The sequence below is a fragment of the Mycteria americana genome, chromosome 1 (assembly GCF_035582795.1).
Source record: "Mycteria americana isolate JAX WOST 10 ecotype Jacksonville Zoo and Gardens chromosome 1, USCA_MyAme_1.0, whole genome shotgun sequence".
NCBI lineage: Eukaryota > Metazoa > Chordata > Aves > Ciconiiformes > Ciconiidae > Mycteria > Mycteria americana.
In genome coordinates, this window is record NC_134365.1 from 162,460,966 (window position 1) to 162,481,570 (window position 20,605).

At 37.7% G+C, this 20,605-nt stretch overlaps 1 protein-coding gene across 1 annotated transcript in view; it reads right to left on the bottom strand.

Annotated features, from left to right (window-relative positions):
- PCCA (propionyl-CoA carboxylase subunit alpha) overlaps positions 1-20,605 on the bottom strand; it is a 299,930-nt gene that overhangs the window by 158,504 nt on the left and 120,821 nt on the right. The window contains exons 12-15 of the mRNA XM_075526371.1: positions 18,201-18,351; positions 7,570-7,713; positions 5,948-6,022; positions 677-745 (exon numbers count right to left, since the gene is read on the bottom strand). Of these exons, the coding sequence (XP_075382486.1) occupies positions 677-745; positions 5,948-6,022; positions 7,570-7,713; positions 18,201-18,351 (439 nt within the window). The remainder of the gene's footprint in view (positions 1-676; positions 746-5,947; positions 6,023-7,569; positions 7,714-18,200; positions 18,352-20,605) is intronic.

Here is a 20,605-nt window from a genome sequence, read left to right on the forward strand (position 1 = left end):
TCTCTTAACCCATTCAATGAAAGAAGGCCAGTCACTTTTCCTTCATAAACCTTAAAGCATCTAAACAAGCTCTCTCTTCTTCTTTAGGCGCACAGAAAATTAGGAGAGGTTCAATGTCTAGTTGACCCTCCTGACTTCTAATGCCCAACCGCCTTCTAAGATTTAAGTGTGAATTTTTTTGACAACTGAACTCTGACTATAATGTTATATTTTCATTTTACCATTATGTTACTGATGAATAAGAACTAATACTAAGAGACACTATCAACCATTTCTTTCACTGCTTCTTTTTGGAAGCCAGAATGACTGAAATTTTAGTTCTGGCTAGGTTACATTAAAAAGTTCTGGCTAGGTTACAAAAAAAGATAGATTGGCAGCACCTAAGTCTGAAGGTAATGGTTTCTGTTTAAATCAGAATCCTTTCAGTGATCAGAAACTGCAAGACAAATCATTATGGTGTCAAAAGATAAACAAATTTTTGTTTAGAAGTGACACTAAATTTCCTCTACTCCACATCTTCCTTCACTTCTTTCATATTCCCTTCAGGCATGTTATGCCTAGCACCTTTAAAATACGATTTACCAATCCTTCAATATACTCTCCCTCCTTTAAAAGATCTGTGTACAATATTAGTGTTTCATACCTTTAGAATATTCAAAAACAATCATCAACTCACTTTTGAGATCATAGGATCATAATAAATGCTAATATCACTTCCTTGTTGTATGCCACTGTCAACACGTACCTTCAAAAAATAAGAAGCAAAAATAATTATATATTGGAAAAAAAAATATTTCAACATGACATCAAATCTACCTGGCAGGCTTAAAACATAACACTCATGAAGCTTATCACGTACGTTTTTTTTCCCCTTGAAGGACTAGAATAATTATTTGTTTTCAGAGAAGCTGGGAGGGGGAAGGGGAGCTTTTTCCTCCACCAGGAAAAATACTTGCAAGTTATTCTCTCCTTTAAAAGAAAACACAACTGCAATCTTCAGCTGATAGCCAAAATTCTCTTTTGTTCTCCTAGAATGCACAGTAAACACATTCAATTTGATCTAACAATTTAGGTTGCGTTACACACTCTAAACTTCATCTCTGAACGTATCCAATTCCGATTTAATCCCTGTAATAAAATACAGTTGTAATTATTCTTCTGTCTGACACCTGGCATGAAGGATGCCCCTTATAATCACATCCTTTCTGCATCTATATGTAATCATGTCCCCCATGTTCCGCTACAGCCCTTCTGAGGGCTCCAGTAGGAATACAAGTAGGGAGCATTCAGCAGGAACTTTGGAGCTCTGCTTATCAGCTCCATAGGAATACTGATCCTGTGGTTTTCATGTCTGTAACACTTTCCTTCTTTGCCTCACCCTCTCAACTGTAAAACATTTTTTGTTTTCTGTTGCTGCTGTTCCCCTGAGGCTTTAATGTTTACACAGCTTTTTCCATGGCTTTGCTTTGTAAGGACACAGCCCCAATTAAAGCTCTGATTCTGCAATATTCATGGAAAAAAATAACACAAGTTCAAAAATTTCTTTTGAAGAGGCTGATTGCTGTTAACCAGCCAACAAGTTAGTTAGTATATTGCTGATTTTTGTTTTCATCTCTCAGTTTGATTTCATCACTGTAGCAATGAGGTTAGCCATATAAAACTTTTCAAATGAGCAATTTCTGGGGAATAAATATTTATTAAATTGCTGCTTTTGAGCCCTGGAATCTGAAATATTTTTTAAAAACTAATCAAAATAACTCAAGAGTGATAAACACATTCTGGGGATCATAAGGATGGAGAGCTCTAATCAAAGCTGTTGAAGTAGCAGGGCTCTGATATACCGCATTGTAAAGGGGGTGGGAAAGAGGGTCCTGGAATCTCACTTAAATCTTCACCTGTGGGAAGGAACCTTTGTAATAAACAGCAGCTCATCTGTCTGCAGCAAGGCAGAAAAAGGTCAATGCAACGGCTGTTAGGCCTTTAATATTTTAATTTAGGCAATTATCAAGGGACCACATGTAGAACCTCTTGTCTACAGAATCCACATGAGGGCATGATGATGACTTTATTATCCAAATGACATAAAAAGATACCCTAGCAGGTGTACTCACTTTCTTCAGTAAGAAACACTGTCTGACCAGTTTTTATGATGCTCTGTTCTTTTTATTTTAAAAAAGCATATACTTATTCATATATTTGTATTATATATTTATACTTACATATTTATGTTTATTTGTATAGCATATTTATTCATATGTAAAGGTAGTAGCACTTCCATAGCATTTTTATCACACCTTATCTGAATGTGCTTTATCTATGCTTAACTAGGCCCCCTACTACCCATATCAGGTACGTTTCACATTAGCTACTGACGAGAAGGTCATTCAGACATGTCATGATTACAGAAGAAACATGCAGCGTATTTCCCAGCTCCCCTTCTTCTAACTGCTAAACCATCCTTCCTCCCAGGATGTTTGCCTATATATAAAGTCAATGCATACATTCTCACATTCAAATCAGAAAAAATAAACTTACCTACTCAGTCCCAGATAAATCCCTTGCCCATAATATTTTTTGTAGTATACAATAAATACATATATAAGACGTGAAGGTATGACATACATACTCCACACATACTTGAATTATACTGTGACTTTTGTTTCCAAAGTACCACCTATAAAGTGATTACATACAAGTGTTCAGGGGTGCTTTACATATGCATACATGTGCATGTAAGTATTTATACATGTATATTGTATTTTGACAAATAAAAAACCATATGAAAGGTGCATAATTCAGACCCAGAGTAAGCAAGTTAGTCAGACCTTGAAGTTAACGTAAGGCTTCTGAGGCTACTGACTACATGCTCAGCCTACTCTGTGTTTCTGTTGATACACAACATACATACCACTATACAATTTACACTTCTTCCTAAGTACAATATCCTCAAAAATGAAAAATTACAGTGAGAATTGAAAATTCTTTAAAAACTACAGCATAATTTCATTTTTAAAAAGAAGTGTCTGCAGTCCTCTGTAAAAGTTAAATTTTCATAAAATAAACTCAAGATGACTAAAAAAATGACAGCAGAAAAGAAATACGTTTATCATCTTCAATTCTCTCTGTGGTGCTTACGTTTTCAGAGTCTAGTAACAGTAGGTGATTTTATAAACTATACGGTGTGACAGAACTTAATGAATATTGGATGAAAAAGAAACTGTAATTCAACAGATACTCGCTATAATGTGCTTAACTTGACAAATAATAGCAATACTTATTATTAGACCTCCAGCGTTTACTTCTGCTCAACATATTTCCTTTCTTTTACTCAGTATTTAAAATACCAAAGAAAGGCTATGGTTCAAGATCCTACTGTACCCTACAGCTCATTGGTATTACAGCCCCCAACGCTTTTATTGCTATTGTACTACCATTGTGTGTTATTACACTAGGACAACAGTAAACTGAAAGGTAAAAAAAAGCTTAAGAGGAAAAAACAAAGCGCAGCCTATGTCCCAGTCCTGCAATCAACTATTAGTGCATCCAGTTCCACAGAGGTTCTCGTATTTCTCCATTCTTTGCCATACCAGAGTCTAAGAGTTTTCTCATTCAGGTAAGAGTCATTAAAAGACCAGACTGCCCATCGTACCGGCGAAGAGCAATGCTGGAGCTCTTCAGACATGGCAGTACATTCGCTGTGTTGTGTAAGAGCATTGAACATGAACGCTCACTATCATAATACAGGTTTTTGTGGTTACCTATCTTAAGCTTCATTATCAAAGATGAAAAAAATTTTATATTTACGAGTACCAAGTTCCAAGAAAATCACAGTCTACCTGACACAAAAATAGCCAGTATATTCCTATCTATGGCTAAGAAAAAAAACCCTCACATAGCCATGCACACCAGTTCCACCAGCTTGAGCAGCTGACACAAGGGCACAGGTAGACAATCAGAGCTAACTTGAGAAACAGAAGAAATGAATTGAAAATGCATTTGGCAATACACTACTCATAAGCTGAACTCGCTGTGACACACTACAAGTCTCTGCTAGCTTTTTTTAAGCCAACTTGTTGACAATTCTAAAATCTAAAATGCAGAAAACAAACACTGTGGCACATTGGGCCTGTAACGCTGAACTTTTTTAGTCATATTAATTTTGTTCTTAGCAGCATGACATTCTCAGGAGATAAATTAGTTTCACAGTGGCAGAAAATGTGTATTAAGACACCAAACCATGAGTGTCTACATAAAAAAAGCTGTTCTATTTTTAATATGACAATAGAAGTAAACAGAAAGAGAACAGCCTAGACAATCTATATGAGCTCCTCAAACCATTGCTCTGAAGCCTCCAGCGTAATTAAAATTTCTTTCTTTGGTACCACGATGGACCACGTGAAGCGATCAGGCATCTCCCACCCTTCATTTTCAATTCACCTCTCCGCCTAAGCACAACTCCCAGCCCACCCCGTCTACCTGACAAGTGACAGCCCAATCTGATTAAATGCTTGCAAGGGAGGGGACTCATGGGCCTCCATGACAGGCCAAAAGTGATCACCATGGAGATACATAATTACAGCTGTCAACGCGTCTACTGTCCTGCTGGCATCAATTTGATTGCTCCCAGCAATAATGATAGACAAAGCTTAGTGTGCACTCTCCTGCACCCAATCACTTTATCTATTCCGTGGTCCATTTAGCTGACATGCAACATTCACACAAGCAAATAACAGCAGTAAGCAGAACATTTAAGGCATTTTAATTGTTTTTTCTTTGTATGGATGGCTCACAAGCGCAAATGTTATTACATAAAACTCCTGCTGCAGAATTAATTGAAGAAAGATTTGGTGGGACAAAGACTGTAGGGGGTATAGTTTGTCCATTATCACTTGTACTTTCAACAGGTCTCACGTTTGGAAAATTGCAAATTGCAAAAACTTGCAAGGGCAAAATGTTTGACATCCTGTTAGCTATTACAACATGGTGAAAACTTCTAACAACCACTGGAGTATTCATTATAAATTCTTATTAAATACACTCTTTGTTTCATTAAAAAAAAAAAAGTTTAGATACATCCAATGATACCTTTTTCCCTCATCTCCTCTTTAAGATCACATAATGCCTTTTAGATCTTCACAATTTTTTTCTGCTTTCAGGCTTTGAACACAGCATGAAGCCTTAAAGACCAGAAAGGGTCAGGTCCCTTCGGAAAGTACACGGGCAAAAACAATTTAAGAAGCGAAATAAATCATATATCCAATAACATCTCCACATTTAAGATTCCTCCTGTAATCTTTCACTATTTTCTGTGCAAGCAATCAGACTGAATAATCGTATTCACAGATGGTACAGCCTTGTCATTCCACTAACTGACATAGCGTCATGTATATGTGCACTTACGACTTAGACTACCTTGATTTTAAAGAAAGGCGGTATCCTTGTTCTTTACACGTAGCAGAAAACACTTGTTTGTTAAACAGCCATTTCATATAGTCAGACTGTATCCTGAAACATGTAATAATCACTGTAACAAATTTCCTTTTTAAAGTCTACAAAGCTAAACAGAAAGCACTGGCAGTTTCTCACTGGTTCACCCAGTTCTCCGTGCTTAAAGAGCTGACTCAACATTTCACTGTCCTTTGTAACCACCATGGCATTTTTACTAAAGCTGTGTTTGAAAAACTTAATCTGAAATTTATAGAATGTAACAAAATATTTCAACATATAATGGTTTCCTGTTATACCCAATTTGAACATTTTAAACCCCATTTGGAACTGTAAATTTTTAAGCAGTTTTTCAGGTTGCACAAATAAGTATTGCCATGTCCTGTCTCCCCTGGCAAAAAGCTGGAAAAAAGGTCCGATTTACAAAGCTGCTGAGTACTTACAGTCTCTGTCTATAAAAGAAACACCCAGTACCTATGAAAACCAGAACCAAGTTACTTACACTTGGCACATGCAATGGTTCCTGATACTGAGACAGTTTACCAATGGATGGCAGGCCAAAAGATTTGTAGGGGTCCTGAAATAAAATTCAACAGGAGAAAGCATTAAGTTTTTACAGATGCAGAGGAGATAACATTAAAAAGCTTCAAGTTTAACAGAAACCACTGCTGGAATAACTCTGTTTTCTTCCCCAGAATTACATATGTTGAAATACATTTCTTCATCCACCAAACCCTGCAACTCCAAATAAAGAAATGAAAGCATATAAATTCTCTTACATCACAGTCAAAAAGCAGGAAAGAAGTGCTCTGCACATAGCTACAGTACACCACCAAAATATACAAAGATGACATTTTCATTTGCTACAGTGTGCCTTGGAAGAAGGATGGGAAAATATTCAGAAGGGTAGAGTTGAGAAGAGAGTGTAAGGAAAAAAATTTCAGAGATAAAAAGGGCAGTTAGAAATTCAGTTATCTTAAGAAATCAAACTGACCTTTATGCCTTTGGAAATCTACATAATGCAGTACCAATATAAACTTAGTAGGACAGCAAATAAACATATGGCCTACAGAATAACCAAACTCATGGTAAAGTAGTTGGATCCATTACTTATAAAGGTGAGGGAATCTAAGTTGGGAAAAAAAAAAAAAAAAGCCCAAGCATCAGTTACTCCAGCATAAAGCCTACTCATACTAAGATTAGCTTCCATGCCAATCACAGGGCAAATATTTATTCTTTATCAAAATAGTTCATATAACTTGTAATCAGTAGAGAATGTTGAAGATTATGTGCATGTCAAGAGGAAGAAAAGAACAACATAAAGTAAGATGCCCTGGGTCACAAAAGGCACAACAGTTAAGCGAGAGAAAAAGCATCTCAAGGTGCTGAATTATTTTTGAAAAGCAGAGTTACCTAAAATGTTCCTCAAAGTGAAGGAAGCTAAGCATCATTTTTTAATTCACAAACCTTGATTTTCATGTATCAAAAATGACAGCAAAAAGACGTTACCTTGAAGTGTCCTAAACATGCTGGAAAATGGGTTTTATATTTTAGTAAGCTTCTTCAAGGTGAGATAGAGAGTCATACCATAATTATAAAGTTATTGTCTTGGAGTGCACTTTGAAAGTTTCTCCTATAAACTGTAGTTTCAGAAGATATATAACTTGCTTTTTCAGCAACCTATTAAAATGTTTTAGTACAACAACAAAAATTCTGTAAGCCATTGAATTTCAACTGTCTTTTTAAGACAACAAGTTTCAAGTACACCAGTTAAGAAACCTGGAAACACTAGTTAACTGTAGCAAATAAATCCAGCACTGCATCATTAAATGTGAACAAAACATACAGCAAATGTCCTTAGAAATAAAGCTTAGTTATCTCTTTTACCACTTTTAATTTTGATTTTCAGAAAAAAGGTATGTTGAAATACATACTGTATTTTGAACTAGAAAAATAAAAATTCTACAATTCTACAAAAGCTCATTAACCATTTGTGTTACATACTTTAAATTGTGACTTTCATATGATATTCCTTGACTTCACCTTGGCATCTCTCCACACCTGGGTATTATTACTACTCCACAATTCAACCACCTACCCTCCTCCCCATTACCACTCATTTACCTCAGCATAAACTCGACATTCAACCGCCCAGCCGTTGATGGGAATATCAGCTTGTTTGTGCCTGAGAGGGTAACCCTTAGCAACACGGATCATTTCTTGGACTAAGTCCAGCCCGGTAATGCATTCTGTGACGGGATGTTCAACCTGCAAGGTCAAGAACTGTCAGTCAGTAGGTAACAAAAACACAAACAACAACAACAACAAAAAACCAAACAAAAAAACCCCCCACATACAAAAACAAGACACCAAACACTCCGTAAACACACACAGATAAACAAGAAATTAGACCAGCCAAAGAATAGGTTCCCATCTTGGTCTTTTTCCCAAAAAAATGTCTACTTGACAAACTCCAGCAACCACCTGCTTTGCAGAGAAACCCCAAAAAATAAAATAATTAGCAGATTACAATAACTAGGAGCAGCATACAAAAGGAAAACTATAGAGAACATCTAGGAGAGTTTGGGGGGAGGGGGAGTCCGTTTATTTTACAAATTAAAATGCACCTGGTGGCGACAAGGGAATTTTTCTTTGTTGAGAAGCTTTTCCCGTTCAATTTTCTTTTGAAAAGATTCACACTGTAGCCATAAATATATTTTAACTGAAAATCTCAAAGTAGCTGATAATCAACCCGTTCTGCTACGCTTAACGTGGCACATACAGGAGCCGCTTACAATTTTCCACAGAACTAGCCTACCCTAAATCTCACCCATTCGCCTGCTTTCACTAACCCGTCCTGACAAGCAACCAGATTAGCGTAATCTTGCATCAGCGCAGTGTAGCAGAAATGAGCAGATGGATCCTTCAATTTTTTTCCCCCCTCCAGACTTATCTGTTTAGTGCTTAGCATGCACAATAGCTGGGCTGGACCAGCAGAGTCACTCTGCGCTCTCAGCAAATTGCTGCTAACGGCTTTGGATGATGCTGCCATGGGAATACCCGTCGTTCACGCTAACCCCGGCATGTGCGTACAAGCATGCACACATGTGCGCGCATACGCACATACACACTTTTTTCCTTGAAATGGGGATATAACTGGACACATTTATTAACTTTAAAAAACCTTTAACTAGACATAGCACAGTAAAAAGGCACCCAAAGACAAGAGGGCACCCCATATAGATGAAGTAAAAGATAGGCATGCTAAAAGCATGTTCGTCACACAGAGACAGCTGCAAGACTTTCCATATAGAAATTACGACAGAACTGCCATTTTTATTACAAAATGTTTGTGTTCCAAGGGCCAAAATAGCTTAAGAAAACGCACTTCACAATGGTTTCTCTATCATGAGATGTCGTACTATGTACATTTTGTGACACAGGAAAAGGTCAGTGACCAAACCACTCGTCTTTCTTCCTTCAACTACACCAGTATTAAGGAAAACATTTAGTCATTATAATAATCTTGTGGCTTATCAGAACAAGAAGACGCTTTGGTCTTTAAGAAAAAAGCTTTGTAAAAATAAACAGATGGCATCCATAATTAGCCCTGTGTGTGCTGTGAGTTTGTTTAGAGTTTCAACAACATTTTAAGACGTTTTGACATAATTTTAATGACAAATCATCACTGAAACAAGCACCTATTCTTTGAAGGATAAAAGTGACATTGAAATGGGAATCTGATTATACAGTTTAAAGATGTACCTTTGGGATTCAATCTTGATTCTACCTAACACATGATATTCTCCAGCATGTCAAGCTTAATAACAGTATTTGGAGAATCTACGGAACATCTCGGTGTCTACCCTGCAGTGCTAAATTGAAGCAATTCAATTTCTATTAAGACTTGAAGTTTCTATTAAAACTCCCTAAGTTTTAATAGAAAGTTATTTATCACACATTCATATTTGGACAACAGAACTTATTCACTTATTTTGGAATTTAAGTTTTTAAAAATTACCTTTGAGTTTAGAACACGTTTGGAATTCTAACATTCCAGATAATTAAAATACAATTTTTTTTTTTCAAAGACATTTGCATTATTTAGTTATACTGTCATTTTTCTTGGATTGCAATTGGCATTCCAGATTCAACAGCTTCATTGTTGTTTTCCGCTTTATTGTTGATGATCAAAATAGGATGGAATGTTTCTGGAAAGAAAAATATTTTTGTTGTTTGGTTCTTACAACTCACAAACATTTATTTAATCCATTCTTCAATACAGATCTTTGACTTGGTCAATATTTTCTTCTGTTTCTTCAAAATACTCCCTTTGTGTCTGCACACAAAACAGCATTCAGAAAATATGACAAGGAAAAAATTCTGAGGGGTTTTTTGGGGTGGGGAGAAGTTTTCTTCTGCTTTCTTTTAGGACTGTGCTTCAACTAGGGCTGTTTAGGCATAATGCAGACAGTACCAATCATACCACTAATTTGGCAGTACTAAATACATTTAAAATACATTTTAGTATACATTAAGAGCATCAGATCACCAAAATGCAGTAGAAAATAATTTTAACCGTGAAATCCTAGTTGACTTATTTGTAACTTTAACCTTTCAGTGAGGTGCACAGCTCAAACTGGACTTCTTTTAGCATTTGCAGTTTTCTTTTGGCAAGGGGACGTGCAGGAGGGGGTCAGTATTTTTAGCATTAGATGGAATATGCTTCAGCATACAGTACAAAAGGACATTAACAAAGCAGTAATGCCATATTCCTGGTTCAACAAGCACCCTGCAATGAGGTTCTGGAGGTGCAAGAATCCACCCACAGAGATACACATGCAAGATCTGAAATTAAAGCTCTAATCTTTTACAAAGCAAGGAAGGAAGGATGGGGGTAGAAGTGAAGACATTAGACCCCTCTTCTCCCTCCCATCCCAAAAAAAGAAAACACAGGCATCATCATTCCCTACTTATGAAAGCTCTAGAATAACTGTCACCGCTATTTGACTAAGGTAACTGTTGTATCTATTTTTAAATCACTATTAAAAGCTAGGCTTTAAACATTTTCCTCTTTTACTTTTCAGCCTTCTACTTCAGGTGTCGCTCCTGTTTTGCCTGCCTGTTGTATTTTGTTCTATTAATTTTATGCTATACCTGTTCTCCATCAACAGGCTTAGCATCCATAAAATGACAAGTAAAGTCAAGGACTAAATTTTTAAAGAAATTAATGCAAGTACGCTCACAAACAGAGCTGAATCACACTCAATCGATCAACTCTTCTAGCTTTGGGCCATACTCAGATTTTGTAGTCAGCTGATCCAAGATCTTGCCAGTGAAGCCCCAGTCGATAAGGTAAGAGCCAGCGGTGGTATGGCTATATGATAGGGGGTAAATTCACACATTACCTCTGTCCTTAACACAAAGGGCAAAACCAGACATGTCTGCAGCAAGCAATCTACAGATCATAGCTATATCAAGGCAGCTGTACCTTATTCTCAACAGGACAAGCAGAAAAATTGATCAGCAATAACTCTCAATTAGTTAGCTGCTGAAAGTATCACCTTTACTACCAGTTCCTTTAATTATACCAAGTCTGGTCATAAACAATTTATAACAAATCATCAGTTCAACGCACTTAAGTCTTTTTAGATACATACCTCCTTTAAAAAGTCTTACTCCCCACTTTGTGTGATACACACACACCTCTTTCTCTGAAAAATGCCACTTAGGTTCCTGCTCTCAAGTACACAAAGCCATAGCTGTTATGGCCAGCAACATCCATACACAGTAAAGGGAAAGTGCTTCCCCTTCATACCGGATCTGCTCTTCTTCAGACACTTCACAGCAATCAGCTTCCCTGAGAGCATGACAAGTGTTTTTGCTTCCCTAACCGCCTTCAGTTTATGTAGCAAGCGACACTGGTGGCAAGGCCTGTAAGAAAATAAAAGCTAAGACCCAATATATAGATGGTGAAGCAGGTACAAAAGAGCTAGGGGAACCTGCCAACATCACAGTCCAGTTAGCATCTGTTCCCAGAACAGCACAGAGAGGCTGCTAACTCTTGTCCTGTTCCATGACTGCCAACGGTCTTAAAGCTTTACCATACTGGGGTTCATTCACAGCTACAAAAACAGTCATACAATTTTTATGAACAGTTGGAGCCAAGAGTTAGATTAGCGATCACTGCTCCCCTTATATTCAGGGGAATAATTTCAGGACACATTTTTCTCAAGACCATCAAGGTCCTCAGATCTCATAGCAAACACTTCTGGATACTCTCACAGATGGCCCCCTCCCCCTGTGTGCATAAAGCATCAAGTTGGTCACACACCAGTTGGAGCATTCAAGCAGACCACAGCGGCCAAGAAAATCTAAATTTCAGTAGACTTAAAACTACAGCCTGTGTCACCCCTACTACTGTAAGTCCCTAGTTGGTGTCATATACTCCTTTACATTCAGATAAATAATCTCAAAACTAACTTTCAACATACACCTCAGTTTCCAGGAAACATGATTCACCTGGAATCCCATGGGCTTTTCTGCGGCAGCCAAATCCAGTATCAATTGACCCAAACCCATCAGCTTACAGATGCTCCTCAGCCCCCTTTATTTCAGTAAGCCTGGTTTCTATTTTGGAGAAGTGAACAGCAACAGAGGTGCACACATGTTCTGCTCTTCAGGAGTGCCAGCTTCCTGACTACTATGAGCAGGAGCGCTCTGGGGTCACATCTTCTTTCCACAAAATAGTTCGCAACAGTCATGTCTATGGGGTTTGGGGGCACATAGAAAAAAACAGCTTTTCAGAAAGGCTTCTGGAGAACAGGCAACGTTTGGATTAAAGTACTGAATAAATGGAAAGCACACAGGAATACGTAACAGGCAATATCCTAAGCTGCCCTTTTCTATATAGTACATAATATCAGTTGTTGCTTATCTTCTGATTTATGTGATTGAAGAACTGAGTGCAATGAGAACTACAAAAATTTCCATAAACTAAGATGCTCAGGTAGACTTCTTTCATTGTTTCCTAAGTAAGACGTTGCAGAAATAAAAACTAATGCACAGACATTTGGTACCAACTAATTTTTTAATGACAGCATATAGTAACTTCGCAAAATATTTAATCTATTTCCTTATAGAAGGTTACCTTCCAATAATCATTGATTCAGTTTTTTCAATTTTTCTTTGCAAGGATTTGTTTCTTTATTGTACTGGACAGACGCGAGTAAGACACCACTTACATAGCCTATGAATACTGAACCTGTCTTTTCTGTGTTTTAAACAAACAGCACACACTTTATATCAACAGGTTATTTAGCTCACAACTTCAACATAACTTTCTCAATTAACATCCTGTACTTCCAAAAAAAAAGAAAAAAAATCTCGCAATTCAGTAACTCGACATAATTTCCTTTCCACTACATACTCCACGTAAGAAAATAAAGAAACTTGCACCCACAAAACCTACACTTTCTTTCCTAAAGATACAATTCCTGCTTTCACTATATTTAGCAGCACTATTAAAGCCCTCTCAGAGTACTTCATTCAAGGAGGCTCTGGTGTCACTGCAGCCCTTCTTGGGTTTTCTTTACATCAAATTCACCAAAGGGAAGAAAGTAATGTACACTTTGAAGAATGATCTTTTGTTTCTCTACTTATTAAAAATGGAGGGAAGCCTCCTTTTTCTCTATTTTTTTAATAGTATTCTATGATAGTTATGTGGTAATGTTGTCTGTAAGATATCACTCCATGCCCTGGCAGCACTGTTAATGGCATCTTTCAGATTCAGTGACTTACACAAACAATGTCGTTCTCTTCTGTCAACAACAATTAGCAATGCTTTTCTGTAGTTCTTTTGGGAAGCCTGAAAAGCAGACAACCAGTAGCTACATAATGGAAGTTGCATTAGGAGGCAAGAATGTGGCAAAAATCTGGTTAACTGTTGTCGGCTGACCCTCTTGTGTGAAGAAGTGTTGTTTGGCAGCAAAATCACCTTTTCTTTCGGTTCTAAAAATGGCCATGAACAGCTGGTATAAACTGTGTGCAGAATGGATTCTGGTGGGCTTAGGGGATTGGTAATGGGATAAGAGACCTTTCACCTCTAGGTCAGTAGTTCAAATTCAGCCCAGGTTAGCAGCAATTGAAAGTCTTTACCATCTGACACTGTTCGTTAGCCTATTTAAAATGACTGAAGCAAAGTGTCACAGTAAAACAAGATTCCAGTATTAGGAAATATGAAGAGTCTCAGCAAACAGCAGAAACAGTCGCTTGAGACTTTACTTTGAAATCCCGCCATTCAGACTTTGTAGAAATCTACTCCTCTGACTCCTGACAGCCCCTTTCACTGCTCCCATACTCCTGCCCACCTATCGCAGTTCATCCTCCAGGCACTTACACAAACCAAGACAACGAAACCACCTCTTGCCCTCCCATGGGTCTGCTACGGATACCAAAGTCACCACCTCGCTGTGGTTTTAGCTGGCAATCCAGACTCAGCTCATCACTCTGCTATTTATATTTTGCTGCTACTGTTTATATACTGCAGCTGCAATATTTTCCAGCACTTCTCTCCTTCACTGAGCAAACGTGTAGCAGGTGCTGCCTAAGGATGTGCAACGGAATACAGTTACCATTAAGAGACTGCTAGAACCAGCCGTTTATAAGCAGTGGAGCTCCAGACAATCACCAACAGGATTTCTATATACTTCTAGACATTTCCCAACCATGCTTTTTATACTTTCATGAGTGGACAGATGAAAAAGGAGGCAGAAAGAGACACGTTGCATGTAAAAATTCTTCCTCCGTCTTTTACACCAGGCACAGCCAGTTTTGTACAAAGACAGCTCTGGAATATAACATTTTCCAGGGGTCAGTAAAATCTGAGGAAAACACTGAAAGTGATGAACAAAAGTCTTAACGCTAGGTAATGCTTTATGGGTGTATGGAAGTTTATTTACATTCGCCTTATGCCTTAGAGTCAAGTTACTTTAAAAGAACCCAAAAACATTTACATAAAATAAATACTCTCTTTACAATTAACTGTAAAATAGAAACATACAAATATGCCATTTGCTTTCAATAGATCTCTTACAAAAACATCAAAATTAACTTTTAATCCCTAAGAAGTTATGACAAAAATTTTCAAACTGTCACTTGAGGACAAAACACACTGCTACTCAAATTACCATATTTCTCAACTCCACTGTGCTGAATACAGTCTATACAAACGATCTTTTCAATCAGATTACTCTAAGCAAATTTGGTCACGTTCTGAGGAGGAAGAGAGTGCTCACTTGTTATTTAAATCGCACAATGCGTGGGGGAGGCAGGAGGTTGGGAGCAGACCCGAGACACAGATGTACAAACTGTGGTTTGGGTAAGTGCTCTCTTCCCACTGCTCGTCGCATTTTTCTCAGTTCTCCTCAAGCCAACAAGAGATGCTTCCCATTTCAAGGTACTACAAAACTCTAGATTATGTGATATTTTCCCTTTGCTGTCACCTATTGATTCACATGTAAGAAGCTTAGCCACAAAGCACACCCATATGTTAACAGATATTCTTTACTTACAGACTGTAGACTCTCTTCCTACAAAGTCAAAAAGTCACATTTCTCATCTTCCAGTGAAAAGCAGAAGAGACTTTTCTGGTGAAAGCCAGCATTTCTGATGGTAGCATGAGAAGGAGATTTTGACACAATTTGGAAGTTAGAAAGGCTATCAATCTAAGGGGTCAGAAACTTTTTATTTCTTTCAAAACTCTTGTTTGGCTATTTTGGACTATGACTGCCTTTGATTAGGCTGAGAACAACCGGGTAACACAAAGCACACCGCAGTGTGAGCAGCAATAAAGAATCAGATATTCAACATCTGGTCTGCCTCAGCAATCCTAACAGGGGTAAGCTGCCTGAAAACCACTCCAAAAGTGCCCTAAATGACAACATACAGAAGTTCTCTTGTAGCTGCTAGGGCAGCAATTTCTATGTTTTCCTGTGAAAAGCAAGAATAACTAGTTTTGCTATGCAATTATTCAATCTCGTGTCTCATACTTATCAGCTAGCCTCTGAAAGATGGCAGAGTAGCAGATACAACAAGAAGTACATTGCCAACAGCAAAGAATAAATCATTCTAGCTGAATCACTTGGAGGGAGTGAAACATCTGTAACAGATTTGTGTAGCATACAAGAGACACAATGGAGCTGATTCACCAACTTTTTTCACTTTCCAACCTCATATTGTATTGCAGCAACACTTTAAACAAAAATTAAATAAAATATAAACTTCCTGTAAGGTGCTACTTACACTTTTTCGCAGAACTATATAGCAGAAAAGGTATATTCCCAAAGAGTTCCCCAAAAAGACAGCCAAATAATAATACAACTCTCAGTTACTGCAAAATAATTTACAAAAAACACTGGAAGATATCTGACAGATACACCAAAGGGAGGGAGGGGAGAAATCAACAGGCAGTGCAAAGTATTGGACACAGTTTAGTTAGCTTTACACAAGTATATTCTGAAGTCTGTATTTAAAGTAAAAAGGTTACAGTGATCTGATTAGAGATTGCTGAAACATTAAAACAGACACAGGAAACTGCATAATTTAGTAGACACGTTCTGATGATGCTGACAAGTAGCTGTGTTTGTAATGCACACTAACAAAGACCTTAGGAGCATCATTTATGGATGATTATGGATGATATAAGTTCTTCCAGCTGTGGAGCGTTCAGCAGAAACAGGGCAAGTGGGCCTGTTAGCCACTGTTCACAGTTATGAGATGCAAAAGGAAAAGGTTGAAGCAATACAGGGACATCTAGAGACTCTCCTGGTTCTGAAATTAAATCTGGACAAGCTTCATTAGGGTTTCTATGTTTGGCTCTTAATAGAAGGGAGCAAGAAAGACATGTTAGTTGCATAACTCTTAGCTGAACAGAAAGTAAAGCTTGAGACCTGGGAGAAGTGACAGATCAATCGGATAAGCCTGGGGAAGAATCAGAGCAAATTACTACTCTCCAGCCTCAAGCTGAAATGCTAATTAGAGACAATACACAGTCAGGACAGAGGAATTAGAGAATATCTACACAAGTACTGTAATTTAAGATTAGTAAATTTCTTTAAGAGTTGGAAAGAATGAGTCTGCTATTACAGGGGATTGTCAAAGTGCTTAGGCTATATTTCAAAAGGAGTCTTTAAAGTCCTTAAAGACAGAATTATGAAAGCTTTCTTACTGTGTATGTGGAGACCTCTACAATTAAGCAAGTTTGAGGTTTGGGGCTTCGAACACTTACCACTATGCATTGCGGGGGGAAGACACCACAACAGAGCAAAGATAACATCTTAAAAACAAATCGCAAAAAGAATCAACTCCAAGGATGTTCCATTGCTAATTCCATTTAGGAACTGATGGACAATAATACACTACAGCAAGGAAATGGGTTTGAACTTCTGGTGGGTTATGCAGAAGACCATAAATTAATTTTCTCCTATGTAAACAAGAACATGGAGAGTCACTAAAAAGCATTCTCTCAAAAACTACAAGATTGGGAAAAGCGTAAAGAATATGACCAAAGAGACAGAAATTCTTCATAATATTTTAATGAATTATACATTGCCATTAACCACCACCCCCTCTAACTGAATCTAAGGTAGACCAGATTGTGCCTAGCAAACTCCTAGCAAAAGCATGTGAAGTATAACTGTCATGACTAATTCTAAAAACACTGCTGCCCTGCAAGGCAAGGCAAATTTTACCAGCAGCCTTCCCCTGGTACAGGGGAAGATTGCAACACCCCATTCCCCCTTTGTACTCCAAATCCTCTCTCACTTCTTTACCCAAAGCATAAATTTACCCAGCCGTTATACAAAGTCATGCAAAGATGTCCAAATTACGAGGATCTCTTTATGCTCTATCACTGCCCACATGTACAAGCAGCAGGCAGGACACAGCCTTAACGAAATGTAGCTAAAACAGAATAAGAAGCTAATCACTCTATTGCTTGATTCCACATTTCAGTCTTTCTGGCATTATTTATCAAAGTGAGAAAAGGAGGATAAAGATGATGGAATTTTCTTGCTGACAAGTTGAACTTTCTCTCCGTCTTTGAGAATGATATTCAGACTTTAAGTTATGTGCCTTTTTCTTAGATTATGACCAGAAATGCATTACAACACAGTCAAATAAGAGGTAGAGGGGGTTTTCCATAAAACATGTTTGTCTGTTCATTTGCAGTGTATATTATAACATCTACTACTGACTACATGTGTTGTTACAAAAATCCTATACCATGTCAGTATGCTTTTTACACAGCTGCATTCCAGTCACAATTCCAATCATATGCAGATTGCTCGTGTTTTTATTGCTGATATACACATATAGTTTTAATCACCCTCCTAGAGAAACTCAGCAAGCTATCATCAAAGTATAAAAAAGAAACTTCAGGGACCAGTGGGGAAAAGCATCAGAGCACACAGTGGCACTTAACAGTGACCTCTTGCAAGGTCTTTAGGTCAAGTGTAACAAAGAGCAAAAGCTCTGAACGCTTACTTGAGTGCTGTGCAAGGGCTCACTGCTGCAAAGTCTTGTATACGCAGGCTTATTTAAGTGAGTAGATCTTTTAAGTTCAGTGGGAAGTGCTCACATGCGTCAAGTTAGTTATGTGTAAGTCTTTGCAGGAGCAGACCCCTAAGTATGGAAAGAGGTTATGTTCTGTTTTTTTAAATAACACTTTTCTGAATCTGAAGAGCTGTTTTTCTTACCTGAAGTCTAGTATTCATTTCCAAGAAGTAGAAATTCTTACTGGAGTCCACAAGGAATTCTACTGTTCCAGCAGAGGAATATTTTACTGCTTTGGCAAGAGCTACTGCTTGTTCTCCCATTGCTCTTCGAGTTTCAGGGTCCAGAAAAGTGCTACAATACAAAAACAATGCCTTTCTTCAGTTAAAAACAAATAATAATAATTAAATCATTCCATCTTCTGCTTAAAATACCATGAAAAGAGGACAGCATTATTTAAGTTATGAAAACATGTCAAGACTGTCAAATGTGTACCTTTACATTTATATCACTCCTAAATAGATATACTGCATGCTTCGCAATTACTGCTAATGTGCAGGAAATTCAGGATAAATAACAGTATTCTCTAAAACATAAAATAACAGAACACAACTTCTTTAGAACACCGAGATCTATAATAACGTAAGTTAAATGAAAATAAATACATACAAATCCATTACATTTTAGAAGGCATATCTATTTGCAAAAAAACTGTAACTAAAAAATCCATCCAATGGAAATATGAATGCCAAAATACAAGACAGGAGGTCTAAGGGGAACTTGTTTTCTGACTCCGAATTAAAACAGCATGGTCATTTCATTGACATTCTATGCAATAAAGAAGTTTTGGAAATTAATGAAGTATTTATTCAGACTTCTTATGTGAGTAAGCTGCAATGAAGAAAATTTAGGCATTTATAGTTTTTAACTAAAACACCACCAACAATATAATGACTTAAACCTTCATATACTGTATTTCCTCTCTCAGCTTTACTTGTAAGCTGAAGACTAGTTATCAGTGTTTGTTAATTGCAATTCATTCCTTTCCACAAATCCTGAACACGCTCAAGGGCACCCAAAGAGCAACTCAGCTACCACCTTGGGAGCCACTGTGAACACCACCCAAATGCCAAGCCTTCTCATTCTAGGAGAGCAACATGCCACTTCCACTGGTCCAGTGAATCGAAAGACTCCAGAAGGTACATACTCTGCTTGTTACTCTCCTCTGTACTGTCAATTCAGATTTAGATTAACCTATGCAGATTATTAATTTAGAGCTAGAGAAATTTCTGTGGCTTTCCATCAAAGCTGTGAAACTGGTTGCCACTCACCTTTATACACTGACCTTCAATGAAAGACAACGTGTAGCTGTTCATCTTATATGAACTTATAAATATGCTTATTATATTTCTGCGGTGACTTACACGTAACTCGGCTCTCATTTTAAAAGTACTTTTTTAAGGGAATAAGTAGTCATTTATACCTTACCTCCACATTACTGTTTAAAACGAAAATACCAAATGTTATGTATTTCTTGAGGTGTCCTCAACAGTGAGTCCTAATTCTGCAAAGGAGCAATCAGGAGCCTCCATGTATCTGAAGTGGCCCCATCAAAGTCAGTGAAGCTCCATCTGGGGCCCAGGACTGCACTCAGACAGAAGCCAGTGCTGGGTCAGGACTTATCTTTCAATACTTACTATGGGGTTTTTCACTGAGACCTGAACTCACAGAAGAGCTAGAGACTTCTGCCACAACAAACTATATCTGACATGACACAAAAAGTGAGGAAATATCTAGGCAAACTGGGAGACAATAGAATCCTTTTCTTTACGGGGAAAGTGCTACTTAGCACCTCCGTCCTTCCAGTGCCCACATGGGCAGATTCTAATGGATGGTAGGGCAGGCATTTTCAGAATTTAGGAAAAAATTTCTTTCTTGGCAAACAACGGGATCAACAGGAAAAGGAAGTCAAGTCTGATCCCAAGGAAAGCGATCAGAACCTACACCAGATCAAAGGAAAAAACAGAAGATGTGCAAAACTGTGTCGTACCTATCAAAAACAGGCACTAGTAATACGAAGAGAGTTTCATAATATTTCTTATTTTGATTCAATAACAGGATAATACATTACACAAAATCAACAACCTGTAATTCAGTTTGGGGTTTCTGCAGGGCTTTGATCATGAAAGGTCCATTAGTGGCTTATGAAGAACAGAACCTTTTCAGTATTGGCTTCATATTCTATTTCTAGAATAACCATTATTACTTCTCATATGGATGAAAGACAGTTACTATCCCTTATTACAGTGGTGTCTTCCCTATGTTTGTTAAATGTAGGTCTGAGATTTCTCTGTTCACCTACTGCTGTAGCCAAAGAATGGAACAGAGGTGTCACACTGCTAAACTTGATCTCTGTCATGTGGTTAAGCTTTATGCTCTCAAATGACTGGATCATCCCTGTAATCAGCTAGGTTAATTAACCAAAGTTGTCCTATTCCCCTCTGCTGCTTTACCTTTCGTGTACATTGTTTCTTCCTTCTTTAACAATGCACCTTTTACAACTGAAGTAACTCTTCCCCAATCTAGTTAGGCATCACTTGAAAACACA